Raw genomic sequence first — 17,032 nt, forward strand, 5'->3', positions numbered from 1 at the left:
TGCTGCTTTAATTGCTCAGAATCAACTAAACTGTCAGATGCAGCAGCTGCCACAAGCCACACAGTCTGGCTGATATTCATTTTGCCATCTGAAGAACCATGCCTCTGGGCTCTCTAGGCCTTATTAAGTTGGTCACGTGTGACGTGACCTGTACAGTCATCCATGAGAATGAAAAGGGCCAGTCCTTTCTTTGGTTAAGGTGAAGTTTTCATAGGAGACGTTATAAAGAGATAGCCAATTGTCAATTATTTAATTTACTGTACTTGTATTAATAGGGAGGGAGAACGTATTGTGTCAAGTTGCCAGAGAAACCTGGTTAGCCTTGGATGTTCTGCCTTGAACATGAAAGAGGGAAGCAATTTATTGTGTTCACTGAAAGATAATGAAATCCATAAGCCCTGTTGCTTTAGAGCAGGGGGCCCAAACATGGCAATTTTAAGATTTGTGGACTTCAATTCATGAATTCTCCAGCCAGCTGGGAGTTAAAGTCCACAGGTATTAAAGTTGCCAAGTTTAGAGACCTCTGCTCTAGAGGAAGATCTGGTTGACTCTCTCCCATTTCACTTTCTGAATATCATGCTTCTACATCAGAGTGTCAATACATCTGACATGGGGGCAGGATGCCTCTAAACATGAAGGTGCCTCAGAGGCATTGTAACCAATAGTCCCTGAACTCTCACTTCTTCTCTTGAATGAAGCTACACCCTGGAACACACCCAGAAAAGACTGTGCATCCTTAAAGATTAATTCTCTTCCAAGCTCAGGTTTTGAAGGCATGGAGAGAGAGAGAAATTGTCCAATACTTTATTCTCCATGGAACCTAATCATATCTTTCTTACTGAGTTTGTCACTGTATGCAAATGCTGTATCTTCCCTGAGCCATTTAACAGACAAAAACATAAACAGTGGAGTCTTATTTCTCCGCCTGCAGATTCTTCACCAAATTGGTAATTACGGGAACAAAGGAGGCTTTGAGACTTGAAGCTTCTTATCCATCAGGAGAAGATAATGGTTTCCCGCCATCTGCTAGAATATCATCCTCAGTTCATTTCCTCTATTGCACCCTGTCATGGTAATTGCTGCATGTCTCTCTGTATTTATGGCAAATGCATCGAGTGTTAAACAAACACTCATAACATCTATTAAACTTTTTTTAAAGTGCCCATCTATACCAAAGAGATTTACAAGTGGGGGAAGGAACTTGGTGAGCTCTTGGAGAGAGTTCACACTATAATGATTGAGAGACCAGCTTCAAGTGACTAAAATTTTGCTCATGGATTAAATAAGGAGACTGAGGAAACTTGTTTTCTCCATTTTTTCCCTTCTTTATATATTTGCAGAACAGCATAGACCAAGGGCCTTCAAACTTAACAGCTTTAAGACTTGCGGACTTCAATTCCCATAATTCCTGAGTCAACATGACTGGAGGAGGAATTCTGGGAATTGAAGTCCACAAGTCTTAAAGCTGTCAAGTTTGAAGACTCCTGGCATAGACAATGAAAACAAATGCAAATAGAAAAAAATTATGAATTAAGAAATTGGAGATACAGATAAATAGGAGAGATAAGTCAAAAATAGAACAGAGGCAATGAAATGCTGTGGAAAGCCAACTAAACTAAAATAACATAAAAGTAAAATATTTTGATACATCATTAAAGGTAACTTTTTCTGTCCTCCAGCTTCAGATCTCTCTGTAGTGAGGTGAACTACCTAACAAGAAGTTTAGGAAAGTTAGCATGCAGATATTATGTGTTTTCAATCACATGTTCAGGTACATGTTAACATTATCACTATCTGAGGTGGAAAGAAATAAAATGAAAGGTTTGTAAGATGGGGAGATGTGAATCACCATCCCAAGTAGACTTCTCCACAACATCTAGTGGACTCGGAGACTTGACTGTTATTGTCCTAAGCCTTATGCATATGTGGGAGGGGGGAGATTTTCAATGCTGTCAGCTTCCCACAAGGAAGCTCAGTGTGGAAGCCAGCAATAATTTTGAAATCAACTCCCACTGCTTCCCCCCCACACACACCTGTGATCACTCTGTTTCTCTGTTTAGGTAAGGAAATATCTCAGAAACAATGGCCCAAAGGGACATGGGTTGCCTAGTTGAGTATAATACTTCCTTGTTTCATGGTTCTTTTAGAAATGTAGGTTTCTCTCTTCCCCACCCCCACCCCATCTCACATCCTTTCATTTGCATTACTCTGTTGAACACAACCAACTTTGTTCCATATTGATTCTCCTGACAGTTCAGGTAACAGCTTTGTTACTTGAGCAATGTGATGCTTTTTCTCCCTTGCCCTGTGGAGATTGCACATTCATCATCAATATGAGATGCCAGAGAAAGATAAGGTGTCTTCTGAACCAAATAGCAATTGAAGTTCTCCTGTCTATGCTGACAAATGGCTATGTAGGTCTCCATTCAAGGCCAAGCATGACCATGATATTTTCACATCAGGGGTAGAGTTTCCTGAGAAAAGAAAAGTTCTCACATCCATATATATATAAAGGTAGCTTAGGTATCCACCCATATATCTGATATCAACTAGTTTCATGAAGACCCAGATTGTTGGGGGCAATATTCTAGCTCTGTAAACCACTTAGAGAGGGCTGAAGCGGTACGTAAGTCTGAGTGCTCTTGCTCTTGCTATTTCATGGAGCCATTTATCTCTCCTGAAATTCAGCAGCAAAAGAAACTCCTGGAACATTCTTTTACTAAGAGTATAACTTTACTGAAGATTTCATATGGGTGCAGAAGCAGAAAAGCCAGTTCTAACAATTCCACATGCAAACAGCATAGGAAAACTTACTTTTTCTCCTCCTGGACCTCCTATTGTCCAATGTCCACCAGTCATTTTTACTCGCTTTGTTTTGGGAAAAATCTGTCTGCCTCAGATGATCCCAGCTGATGACCTCAGGTATTGGGTCCATTTCACGCTTCCAGTTGGCCCACTTGCATTCCAAATTTCCCTCCCAGGCCTCCCTTACATTCCAATGTCTTCCCTCCCACACTCCCATTGCTATTGTCTGGTTGCGAGCAGGGTTGCTCAGTGAAGCAACCATGACAGATTGGCTGGTAACATGCTTAGCTTTCTTTTCAGTCAATAGGCCTACCAGAACTATCAATCAATATAGAGAGAATGTCTGTGTGTAACTTTGGAAATGCATTCCCAATCCCCTTTAAACTCACAAATTTTCTTCACCAAATGGTCCATCCAATATGTGTCTGTAATCTATCACTCTTAATTTGTACTGATCACATAAACAAAATTGTGTTAGCCAGCAGCAATTAATGTAGTGTAAAATCTGGCAAAGACTCATGACTCCTGGCTTTCCAAATTTATTGCTGACTGGAAACCTCTTACAGGCTTTTTGTGTGAACCAGAAAATGTATGATTTATGGTTTTGAGGATTCGACAGTATATAGAAAAAGAAGAGAGTTAAGTTGTACCCATAGAACAAGAGTGTCTATGGAGATTCTCAGTCATCCAGACCATGGTTGTCCTAAAGGTGCTTTTTCAAGAGGCAACTGGACTTTCTGTTTTTTTCTTTGAAGATGTTTTGCTTCTCATCCAAGAAGCTTCTTCAGAGCAAGAGGTAAATTTATAAATTATAAAATTTATAATTTGACTTATAACTGATAGGTTATATGAACTTATAACTGTACCGATGATCACCTAGTTTGGTAATGAAATATCTGCAAGAAAAGCATCAAGCTCAGAGAGCACCAATGACCCCATAGAACTTATAACTGCTATAAAGAAGATCAGAAGCTATGTCTTTGTATCTTTTTTATTTGCTATTTTCTTTTTCCCTTTTTTTGCACTTTTGACTTTTCATATTTTTTAAAACATTTTTAATAAAATTAGATACAAAAATAATAAAGAGCTTAGTTGCAACCTTTAGAACCCCCTCTCCTAGTTTTTATCTTTTTAAACATTTTTAATAAAATTATACACAAAAATAATCAAGGGCTTAGCTGCAACCTTTAGAACCTACTCCCCAAATGTTGCCACTGAATTTTGTCATTACTGGTTGTGATTGTCCAATAACCCTTTCCTCTTCTGTCTTCATGACAGCTGCCTTGACTATCAGCCCATATTGTGAGCCCTGTAAAACAGATTAAGAAATTAATCTAAATGGGACTAAAACTATTTTTATCAGAACAACTATAGTTATAGAGTGTTTTTTTTTAATCTGCATGGTTTTCCCTCTGCCCCTTTGTATAAATTGGGGAGAACGTATCTAAGACATTTTTTGAAGTTTGTTTCTTGGACTAGGTTTAAGCTGTATTTTTTCTGATCGTTGATTTGGTTATGGATCTTCCCACTACCCTTCAAGTCTATCTCCCCTACACCTATCTCCTTCTCTCTTGCCCATTGTTACCGCATTTTCCACCATTTATCTTCCAACTCATGTATATTCTGTGTTTTCTTGCCATCCCATCAAAAAAATATTTTATGTAGTCATTTCTTTAGCACCATCCCTAAATTTAAGAAAACAGGTTATTAATCAACCAAATCCTGGTATACTTTGCATACTGCCTGATGTTACTTGGTGCTACCATGGATTTGCTGCCATTGGTTTGATGGACTAGCATTTGCTTAAGTTAGGCTTATAGATTTAGAAGGTATTTGAAAATAACTGGACAAATTCAAAGCTCAAACTACCCATAGCTACTAGTTTTAATGCCTGTTTGTACCTCCTGAGTTGCAGGCTTTGTGCATTAAATATATAATGGAATGTGTGGGTGACCTTGGAGAATGAAAGAGATGCTGCTTAGGAAACAATTGGAAAAGAGAGGCAGGAGTGCCTAGTGGCTTAACACAGAGGTTCTCACATTTTGGGATGCAGAAAAGCACTGGTCTGCAGTGTGCCAGAAACTGGCCCACTCAAATGAGCAAAGTCCCATCTGCACATGTGTGGGATGTAGGCAGCATAAGAAAACATCCCTGTTGCCTAAAAGATTGGAGGCCTCTGGCTTAATGGCCAGTAAAAGAAACTTAAGAAGGAGCCACCCTAATGGATAAAGCATTTAAAAGTAATAGCAGGAATTTTGTACTTTCAGACTTGCAAGATTCTATTAGTATAGCCTTACCATAAAGTAGAATTAGTTCATCTAGTCCTGTCTCCTGGTTCTTGTTTGTCTGGGAGGGCTGATAAATATCACCTGCTAGGAAGCAGCAATGGGGGAAAAATGGTTATTCTCTATTGATGTGTTATGAGATTCCTAAATGTATCTGGTTGAACAACATGTGATGCAGAAGATAGACTTGGTAAGCGGTTGGCCTCATCCCATCTCAGGACATTTCTATATTGTTGCATAGTGAAAATTGGCAAGAGAATATTGTTTTGTGATTATTTAATTCGTTTTTATTGAATATTGAAGAATCAGCTTCAGATATTCAGGCAAAGGCAAAGTAAGAACAGGGGAATATTAGCAGTTATTCAACATATCACTTGAAAAGAATGTTTGTTGCTGTTCTCTGTACTTCCCCTTCTTGACTTATACTTGTACATCCAATTTATTATAGGCAAAGCATATGCTCCAGAATTCTACTATGACACCTACAATCCATTGTGGCAGAACAGAGCCCGTGTGTATGCCTACAGCCTAGAATGGACCCAGATGAATCCTGATGCTGTGGACCGCATCCTCACCTATCATCTGGGGATCCGGCAGGTGAGAACTTCAGGTGCTTTTCCGAAGGACCGTTTTCTTGCTAACCAATATTGCTCTGCTTCTGTCACTTATTTTTCACGGAGGCTTTCAATCGGAGTGGCAGTTAGACAGAGGTATTTTTGCTGCGGCATAGAAGAGATGGCTCACTCATCTGTAAAATCAATTTGCACTTGCTAGGATGCAGATCAGGAGTGAGGGACAAACAGTATTTCCGTTGTTCAGCCAACATGGAGATGCAACAGGCAAGGTACAAATATAATGCCAACTGCCTACAAAGCCTGCCATTTACAAACTTTCAACTGAAGTCTGTAAGAGAAAAAAGCCTTCTCTTTGGGGCCCAGTATATTATGAATGTCTTGATGGTGCAGGGGTAAGTTGCATCCCAAGAGATATTAAGATTTACATGGAAGGATGCCCAAATGAAGATTTTGTATTAGAAATCATTTGGCCTCAACAGACATATTTCATTACTATTCTTGCATTGGATATCTTCCTATTGTTTGGTTAAGAATGAAGGATATTAAGTTACATCTCTTTGTGTGGTTGCTAAATCCATAATTAGCTTCTAGTCAAAGCAGGCACATATTAGAGGGAACCTGGTATTTTGAAATGTCAGTGTTAAGCGTAATATTTATTTACAAGAAAATATTTGGATCCTATGTAAGAACACAGACATTCTTAACTCAGTGCTTTTGAAATGTGCTTTTTTGTCCAAGCAAGACAAAAAAATATTTTTGGGAACAAAAGCTAATAGAAGAATATTGTATGAATTTAGGATTACTGTGAGCAATAAATATTTTACAATGGTCATGCCCCTTATGGTAGCCCAAACTTTTATTTGCTCTTACTCCCAGTTGAAAAGGGACATCATACATTTAAATTATTCCTTAAAGTAGCATCCAAATGAGTTTAGTTCAGCAACAGAGATCTGTGTTGGCTCATTTTCTTGTTCTAGCTTCCACTCAATGGGGAAGTTTGCACAGAAACAAAATAAAATCACCCAAAAGCCATCATCCATCCTTTATTTGTCAGACTGCTTGAATGAAAAAGCTCAACCTTGCATAAGGTTGCTTGTGCGATACAACATGTATTTGGCAATGGTACTGCAATCTTTAAAATCTTAGTAGGTACCTTACTAATTGGAAGCTGGAGAAGTACAGGAAAGCAGGCTACTCTAAGAAGACTTGATTAATTTACTCAATGTTCTTCTTAGGTTGGTCTAGTACAGTGCTTCCCCATCTAGTGCTCTCCAATTTGTTAAGACCTCCAATTTAGGAATCCTTACCAACATCTCCAAAGAAAATCTAATAACTGCAGTTCATATACATATCAAAATACCATTTTAAGAAAAAAATACACTAAAACAGCTTAGAACACAGAGCAAAGCACTGAAGTTTCTTTATAGCCTTGCTTCTTTTAGCAAATGACCATTTTCTCTATACATATCCCACTTTTAGCTAGTCCATATTAAGTCCCTTTTATCTCCTAATATATCAGGTTCTTAGGATATGAGGCATATGATTGGATTTCCTAACTGCAATAGGATATAATGTGGTTTCTTGAGCCTCAGTTTAGCATGGTTTGCCAACACAATCATTCATTCTAGTCTCTGAATAACAGTTTAGGAACTACCTTATTATGTGAACTCAGCCAACTGTTGCTTATTCATAAACAACAATGAAGTAAATCATAATTTAATGTGATATACAAATCAAATTAATCCCTCTCAGGGTTTTAATGGTTCCAGGGTGCCCCCATAAGCCCTGAAACCATTTTGGAAATCTTCAGGGCTGCCACAATATGCTTTAAAGGACAATTGTGGGGAAATAAGGGTAGAAGGGTCCATATTTTTGAGCTTTCCAGATGCATCTGATTGTCTACTATGTGACTATGTGTAAAGCTTTCCCTTTTCCAATTGTGTTCAAAGACATCTCCATGGTCATGTGGCAAGCATGACTATATACCAAACTGCATGGAACACTCTTACCTTCCCACCGAAGTGGTACCTATTTATCTACTCACACCTGCATGCTTTCAAACTGCTAGGTAGGCAGGAGGTGTGACTCAATAGGCTGGATTAAATGGTCCTTTGCCTCATCTATAAGGTTTTGTGTTTCCTTAGTCAGCCTAGAGCTAGATAAACAAAAGGCAAACTGAATGTATAAAATGCAGCTTTGCGATGAGAAGACTGTATGAATTGTTAGGCAGAAACTCAAGAGGAGCTGTTCTGTTGTTACTAACTGGGTTATAAAGTTTGCATTTGGATGCCCTTTGAATCTACTTTATCAGCCAGAACAAGTGTACATGGTAAATGAATCATTCCATATCGAAGGAGCAACATGAGTACTTTGATTTCTTTCTTTTTTTTTATTAATCATAAACACTTCACAAGTGATACCTGTGAGTTCCTTTTTCTATTATGGTGGGACATGCTAAATGTTAACTGAAGCTTGTGTTTGAAAAATAGGCCCCCAGGCAAAGCTTACAAGGCATTATCAAACAGCACTTGTAAAGATAAGAAGCTTTTGGATGAACTGACATATCCATGATGGGAAGTTGGCTTACCTTGGCTCTTAAGGCAAGCTCAGATTCAAAGAGCACAGCAGGATTTGGGTTCCTTGGTATCTGGTATGAAATTGTAGGAATTTTGCAATAGTTCAATGTGTGCTTCTTGCTGCTAATGATATATAGCTCTTAAATGGGGCTGGTTGAAAAGGAGAAGCAAATTGTTTGGTCTTTTAATCAATCCACATTGCAAAAAAATAATAATGGACTAGCTGTGTGTTCTTGTCAGAAACAGCATTTTCTAGAATAGACAGCTGCAGGGCAGAATAGCCACCTGTGAGATTCACTGAAACTGGTGATATGCTCTAAGCATCAAATGATATTGATGGTTCATTTATCTAGAAACCATTGCCTTTGGTTAACATTACTCAGTTCCATAACAACTAGAATTATTGATTTTCAGTGAGAGGTTTTGGGGCTGGTTAATTAATTAAATTGAAATGCAGTGATTGGATGAGAATAACTCTCTGAATAAATATAAAACTTTTACTTCAGCTGAAATTCCATCATCCGTGAGAGAAATGAGGTCCATAACAACTGTTAGACTTCCAGTTCCAGTTATGGAGAAAGTGATCTGCCCTTATAAGGTGACAAGCCCAACTGAAAGCTTGCCCCATTCTTTACTCAGATGTCCATGATGTTGTGTTCCAGATGTGAAACTCAGATGTCAGAGAGGCAGGAAAAGCAATCTGGCAAGTATTTACCAGCTGAGGCTGTTTGTTCTGCATCTGAATATTAATGAGAGAGAAATTGGAAGAATAAATACATTCTGGTATCAGTAGAAGAGAATATTTATAGCTCGGGTTGAACTGTAAAGTCATTGGTACTCTCTGAACTTGATTGTTTTTTTGCAGATGTTTTGTTACTCAACTAGATAATAAAGATGATGTTACCTAGTTGGGTAATGACATGCCTGCAGGAAAAGAACCAAGCTCAGAGAGCACCAAGGACTCCACATTCTGGTATGGTAGACAATATAAAAGATGGTTTCTCTTTTATTGGGGTAATATAAACCCAGAAAAGCTTTCATTCTTGAGAATGCTCAACCTCAGACTTTCCATCAGCCACAATCAAATTTGCTTTGCTCATAGACTAGACTAGACTAGACTTGACTTGACTTGACTTGAAATCTTTATTGGCCAAGTGTGATTGGACACACAAGGAATTTGTCTTGGTGCAAATGCTCTCAGTGTACATAAAAGATACATTCGTCAAGAATCATAAAGTACAACACTTAATAAAAGTCATAGGGTACAATAAGCAATCAAATCATACTAGGAAACAGTCAATATAGATCGTAAGAATACAAGCGACAAAGTTACAGTCATACAGTCACAAGTGGGAGGCGATGGGGTGATAAGGAGTGATGATAAGGTTAATAGTAATAGTAGTGAAGACTTTGTAAATAGTTGGACAATGTTGAGGAAATAATTTGTTTAGCAGAGTGATGGCGTTTGGGAAAAAATGTTCTTGTGTCTAATTCAGAGGTGATATTCAGCAGGTTCTGACCAGTTCTGGAGAACCAGTAGCAGAAATTTTGAGTAGTTCGGAGAACCGGCAAATACCACCTCTGACTGGCCCCGCCCCCATCTATTCTCTGCCTCCCGAGTTCCAGCTGATCGGCTGGGTCTTCTTTTGTTGCCCTGCACAGGAGAATGGAGCTGGAAAGCAGGTTAGTGGGGTGGGGAGGAAATGGGGATTTTGCAGTAACCTTCTTCCAGGAATGGGGATTTTGCAGTAACCTTCTCCTGCCACACCCACCATGCCATGCCATGCCCACCAAGCCACACCCACAGAACCGGTAGTAAAAATTTTGAATCCCACCACTGGTCTAGCTGTTCTGGTGTGCAGTGCTCTATAGTGTCATATTGAGGGAAGGAGTTGGAAGTTTATGTCTGTGATGTAAGGGGTCTATAAATATTTTCACAGCCCTCTTTTTGACTCGTGCAGTATACAGGTCCTTGAGGGGGAGGTTGGTATTAATTGTTTCTTGGCAGAGAAATCTAGCATTAAAAGTGGTTTATCAGTTAGGAATCAAGAATGTTCTCTTTTGGAGTACCTTTTCAGAGAGTTAATCCATGTGTTGGGCAGAATGGAATCAATATGATTTGCATTGAGTTGTTTATTTTCACATCTTTACTAATTTCTGTCTGTAGTCACGTCTTCATCAAATGTCGTCAGCAGTTAATTAAAATTCTGTTGATGAGGCCATTAAAATATGCAACCTTCATTTCAAGGTCTGAAATGTGTCAGCAAGTCAAATTGAGTGTGGGCCAAACAGAATTTGTCTGTGTCATCTGGTCATGATTCATTGTAATTAGATAACTTGCTCAGCATATCACAAAGGCCAGAATTAATTGTGGTGTGTTTTCAAAGTAGCAGGTAGATATTATCTCTGTTTAAGAGCTTGTAGGACCTCCTATCAATCCCTATTATTGCATTAGTAAATAACCATTTTTAAAAAAAACATGTAGCCATAGAACTTGCTGGAAATCCTAATCCAGAATGGAATAAATACTAGGCAGAAGAAAGTTGAACTAGTATTGGTCCTTTAAAAAAAGTGGGGGGGATGCCGCTTACTTTCTAAAACATCTAAGGTGATGAAGTATTCGTTCTCATCTGTCTTTTTTCTTTTAACTTTTCCAAAGCTGACTTAATAGTAGCATCAGACTCTTTGAAGAGTTGAGACATCCTCCCACCCCAGCTTTCTTGGCTGACTTTTGTGACATTGCCAGTCAAGTGGCAGTTCCAAAAAGTGGCAGAAAATCAGACTCTTCTTCAGTATCTGCCAGGTCTTTAAGTCAAGTCCCCGCAGTGGAAGCCCAGGGAGCTGCATGACAAACTGTAGGCAGAGAGTGATCATTTCCTGCCACTTCACAATGCAAACCTTCTTGATTTCAAAGGTGGCTTTATTGCTGCGATACCTTCCAGAGTCAGGGTGTTAATTAGATGCTTTTTTCCTGTTAACACCTGCTGAGCATTTGCTGAAAGATAGTTTTGCTCTGTGTTGTGTTCAAGATGTCTCTAATTGCAGACACATTTGGGGGGAAAAGCAGCTTCCCCCCCCCTTCTATCTTCCCCACTGATGGAAACCAGAAAAATAAGAGGATGTATGCTAAATGATAACAGCTTGATCTGTTTATAAAGAAAGAATTTCTCTTGCTCCATGACTGCAAGCATTTCCATAGCCTTCCACGTAACATTTAAGCTTGAGAGATATAAGATAACTTTTGTTGTCTTTTTTTTTTTTACTGTGAGCACACTGGCCCACATTGAAAATGTTGCCTGCTCTCTAGAGAAATTATATATCTACTCAAACACTTGCATAATACATATATACACATGGTATATACATACATAAATATATGCCTGCTCCATACATACATATATATACATGTGTGTGGGCGTGTGTATGAGATACACATACACACACACACACACACACACACACACACACACATGTACACACACACATACATGTATCATCTTCTTTTAATGACCCCATAATCCCTTGCTGGGTAGAGTCTGGGCAATTGAATAGAGCTAGCAGAGTGTTTACTGGCCAGATGCCCTTCCTGTCGCCAATGCGGAGTTTTGTTAAGCAGATATATTCTCTATGTGCCCAGAGAGAAAAATATCGAACTCACAGCCTCCTGGTTGTGCGGTGAGAGCTCCACCTCATGATACCACAAAGCTTCTTCCCAGAAGATAACAAGAAAAACAAGACATGAAGAGGATGTACAGCGTCCCAGACAATCCTGTAGACCCTGCTTAAGCATCGCTTATGTGCTATGTCCTGGATAGAGGGAAGTGAGCTACCAATGATCTTTTCTACCATCCTTACCATCCTCCGCACTGCCTTCCTGTCTGAAGCAGACTGGCATGCAATACAACAGGATGCTCTCGATCGTCCCTCTGTAAAAAGTGGCAAGGACAGGGGAAGGAAGATGAACTTTTCTCATGCAGAAAATGCTGGCATTGCTGTGCCCACTTCACCAGTTTGCAGTGATCATTTATTAATGATTACACACTCCATGTACAAAGAGCTATGTTTGCTTTGTATGCTTTTTCTATGGGGAAAATGGATTAAAAACTGTATTGCTAGATATATTTCACTGGGATAAAATCCCATGAAATGTAATGGAACAATATAGATGCATAAAACTGCACAGCTTTAAGGATTTTTGCAAGATTCTCCACAATTTTACTTTCTTTGAAGATACAGGTTGCTTGCTCTAACTCACACCACCACACTAATACATTAGGAAATGTGCATTCTCCAAAAGTAGATCCCTACAACTCCCAAGAAGAGTGAAACAGAATATGGGGCAAATTCAAGGCCACGAACAAGACCTTTTTAATGAAATATTCAATGAGTTAATTTCAATTTTCAATTTCTAATTCAATTGAATGAATTTAATTTGATGAACGTGGATTTGCTTTTTTGATACAGATGAAAATAGAATCTCAATAAAATGCTAATGGGTTTGGGATTAGCCATAGAATGTGTAGGATTGTCCTGTCTTTCATGGTATTTTACAATAATTTATTCAGCAATCTGCAGCTTATCTGGATTCCCAGTTCAGTTTAAACCCCAGAGAAAACATTTTTTAAGATTGTGAAGTATAATAGCTGTCTCTTTCACTTTTAATATCTTAACTAAACTTCAAAACATTACCAATAAAAGCTTAAATTCTCAAGGAATAAGGTAGAAAACAAGCTTCTTATAAGGAAAAAAACATTTTCCAATACTAAATATGAATTTGTGATGACAAGGTGGTTGAAAGCACCTTATCATTGGTTTCTTTCTGGATTTTCCTTTACTTTATGAAAACAGAGAAAGTAAGACTAGGAAGATGCATTGAAGACCATCTAGTATAGTGTTTTTCAACTTTGGCATTTTTAAGACACATGGACTTTAACTCCCAAAAATTCTCCATCCAAATGCTGGATGGGAATTCTGAGCTATATTCCACATGTCTTGAAGTTGCACTAACCAGTGCTGATCTTTTGTTGGTCTTTCAAGATCAGCTAAGGTCAACTCAGTGCTGTCATCTAATGCTAATGGCACAGCATTAGGATTAGAGAACTCTATGTAACATTCAGCTGCATTGTCTTATTCAACTATTACAGACAGAACTACATGTGGGAAGTTTAATTTCCATTTCCTTTTGTCAATCACCAAGACCAATCCTTTAAAAATGCCTTTCTGTTTGCTTTTTTTGTAAATCCTGTTTGTTATGGTATAGTAGTACCTTAAGGATCGAAGAGGAATTTGGGTCTCAGCTGAATTTGTTTTCTGCATTTTGGAATCATGGTGTTTTAAAATATCCTTTTCTTCCATTTCAGTTATTATGAACAAAACCTTCAGGAACATTAACTTATTTATTCACATTTTTGTCTTCTTGATCTCTTTCTCTTAGTTGGTTATGTTTAAAACTAAAGTCTCTCTTGAAATAAATTTAAGCTCTGATGTTGTCCACATAGTTTTCTTAATAACAGTATGGAATAGTTTGCCATTACTTTTTTAAAGTTTTTTTTTTAACTTTCTAATTTATTTTATAGCTCTGAAATTTCCCAGGAGTCTCCATCTAAGTACACACCAGTTCAGACCCTACTTAGTTTTGTTTTTTTTTAAATCAGTTATCATCAGGTAGATATTGCTATTTATTGGGATTATCTTTGCTCCTATGTATCTGCTTAAAAATTTATTGCATTCCTTATGACTGATATAGAAGCAGTGTTTTCAGGGGTGGGATGCTACCGGTTCTGCCTGGTTCTATAGAGCCGGTAGCTCTGAAGAGCAGCAGATACCAAACCAGTTCTGTGTCTGCTGCTGTTTGGCCCACCCGCCCACCTGGGCTTTTACCTGTCCTTTATTTCCTGCTTTTTCAACCTTAGCTGCTTTGCACGTCACAGCTGCAGTTGAAAAAGCAGGAAAAAAGAAGCTTTTCAAATGCTGCACACCTGCGCACAGCGCTTATCTGCTGTCCGGGTGGCACAGCCTAAGGTCGTTAGCACTCATCAGGCACATGCAAAACCTAATCACTGAACCGGTAGTAACACCAGTTGAATCCCACCCCTGAGTTTCTTAGACCACCTTATCAATTCACTATATACAGTCCATTCGGAGTTTAATTTGTTGTTTTCAGAAGGAATGATGAAAATATTCTATTGGAGTGGATCCTTCTTATCCTTATCTTTTAGCCCAATTAGACTGGCTGTTTCAGGTTAACATATGTAGGCATCAATTGGGTGCCCTTCAATGGTTTGCACCAAAAATATATATCCCCCACTTCCTGGCAGCAAAACTGGAAACTTGAGTCTCAAGAAATCTGAAGAGCAAAACATTAGGAATTTTGCCTTAGAACTGGACTGTCAAACTCTCAGGCTGGATGCGTCACATGCTGGCCACACCCATGCGATTTAGCAAAGGGGGAAAAAGTCACGATACATCATGTGATGATGACGTGACGACATGAGTACCCATCTTAGAAGAATTAAAAGGAAGTGATGAACTATTGCATCATTGCCATTTAAGCTGTCAATAAACTTTCTAGCTGAAAGGAATTCTCTAGTGAGGAATAGATTTATATAAACCTACTCACTTTTATTATCCAATGTTCAAATTTGTGTGTGTGTGTATCTATCTTTCATCTATCTATCTATCATCTATCTATCTATCTATCTATCTATCTATCTATCTATCTATCTATCTATCTATCTATCTATCTATATCTATCTAATCTATCTCCTGAGCCATTCTGTGGAAGACATCATTGCTATTGACTGTAGATACTGTTAGGTATCTACAACTAGAAAATGTTTTTCAGATATATTTTTGTCCAATTGTGAGCTTGGTCAATTTGATGTTTCTACTCTTTTCAAATGAATCCAAGTTCTTCTTCTTTTTTTAATGGTATTCTTTAGTAATTTGCTTTCCTTTGTCAGCATACTTCATTTGATATACAGCATACTTTACTGGAGAATTGTTCCTTTCTTTTTTTTTCTGAAAGTGTAAAGGACCACTCATCAGTTACTCTATTCATTTATTTCAGTACTTTATTCAAATATTTTTGTTATCAAAAGGAGCCAAGGTCACCCAACTGGCAATCAATCTTGGCTTCTGCAAACACAGTGCTTTACACAGATATGGGATTCCTGCCTTTTTCTTCATATGCACAGTGTGAATTCTTAGTATTGTTCTTTTCCCCCCAATCATGGTGGCTCTAAGGTTGTAAAACTATTCCACTAGCAATTCCTTTGAGAGTGGAGCTGATTTTTCATCCTAGAAAAAAAAAAAGGACAAACGCTAGCAATACACAAAGTCCAACCAGCAGTCATACTTTCTTTAAGTAAAAGAAAAGACCAAAAAGAAATCCACAGAGGGCTGCAGGATTACATTTTCTTTCAACTTGAACCTTTTAAGCCTTAGCATATTTTCAGCAGCCCTGGGTTCTTGCAGATGGAATAATTCTTCTGTAGAATGACCAGCTCTTCACATGACTCTATTCCACCTTAGATTGCTTATACCTACCTCTGCTTCTATTTGATCTAGCCATTCTTTTTTCAGGTTTAAAAATTCTGGAGAGAAAAAAGAAGCCAGACTAGAAAACTTAGTAATAGAACAAAGCAGATTCGAGGAGCAAGATTCTGTAGACCACATAAGTAGCAGCGAATGAAGCTATGGAATTTCAGTTTAAAAAAATGGTCTAGAACAGGTGTGTCAAACTCGCATCATCACAGCGGCATCATGTGACATATTGCAACTGTTTTTCCCTTCGCTAAACCAAGTATGGCCATGGCCACCACATGACACATCTTGCCCACGGGCCACGAGTTTGACAGTCCTGGTCTAGAAGATGCTCAGGTGAGCATCTAGAATCTAGAATTTCTTTTATGCAAAGTGTGTCACTGGATTAAAACCTAAGGTTTTACAGTAATTTGTTTTTTAAGCCAGTGTTTTTCAACCTTAGCATCTTAGCATCTTTAAGATATGTGAGCTTCAACTCCCAGAATTCCCCAGCCATCATGTTGGCTAGATATCTACCAAAACAATTCTGGAAGAAACTGCAGATACTATTATTTGTTTTATTTTATTTATATATTCCTACTTTTCAACTTTTAAAATGTTCATCAACACAGTTTACATTAATTCTGAGAAGTTAAGATGGAATCTAAACTGGTATGATTTTCACACAGTGTATTCAAATGTATTCTCTCTGGTGTACAGTGAATAAATATACATTTAACCATGTCTTTCTCTGTATCCCTTTCCCAAAATCCTTATTCTGATCATATAGTATGGGGCAGCTGTGGAACAATGAATGGTTTCTCTTAAAATCAGGGCAGATTACTACCTAAACAATAAGATTCATGCCCCTCCAAGCGCATTCAGTATATCATTGGGAATTACTGTTGCAATTTATTTCTATTCATCATTTAAATTAGAAATTACATCTACTAATTGTCATTGAAATTCTGAAGGCCAGCCATTGTCATTAAAACTATTTCTCATCTTCTTGCCCAAAGAAATTCCAGGCTCTGATCTGCTTTGATCTATAGAAACAGAAAACTTTTTTTTTTGTAAATCCCAAGGAAACAGTTTACAAACATATAGCCACTAACTCTTTCTTAAGGTTTTAAAAAAGAAAATATCCCTGCCCTATTAAAATCACTGACAAATGAGTAAGGTAAATGGTGAAAATTAAAATCACAAGAAGAGTTCTCCACTCCTCTACTCATTGTAGAATACCTTATGCCACCAGACTTGAAATTCT

The 17,032-nt window shown here is 38.1% G+C and overlaps 1 protein-coding gene across 3 annotated transcripts in view; it reads left to right on the forward strand.

The window, feature by feature from the left end:
• MDGA2 (MAM domain containing glycosylphosphatidylinositol anchor 2) overlaps nt 1–17,032 on the forward strand; it is a 584,772-nt gene that overhangs the window by 483,940 nt on the left and 83,800 nt on the right. For all 3 annotated transcript variants that reach the window (XM_087952463.1, XM_087952462.1, XM_087952461.1), the window contains exon 10: nt 5,539–5,687. In XM_087952463.1, coding sequence (XP_087808589.1) covers nt 5,539–5,687 — 149 coding nt within the window. The remainder of the gene's footprint in view (nt 1–5,538; nt 5,688–17,032) is intronic.

Source organism: Notechis scutatus, chromosome 1 (assembly GCF_049901735.1).
Source record: "Notechis scutatus isolate UNSWTSFEM ecotype Mainland chromosome 1, rNotScu1.2, whole genome shotgun sequence".
Classification (NCBI taxonomy): Eukaryota; Metazoa; Chordata; class Lepidosauria; order Squamata; family Elapidae; genus Notechis; species Notechis scutatus.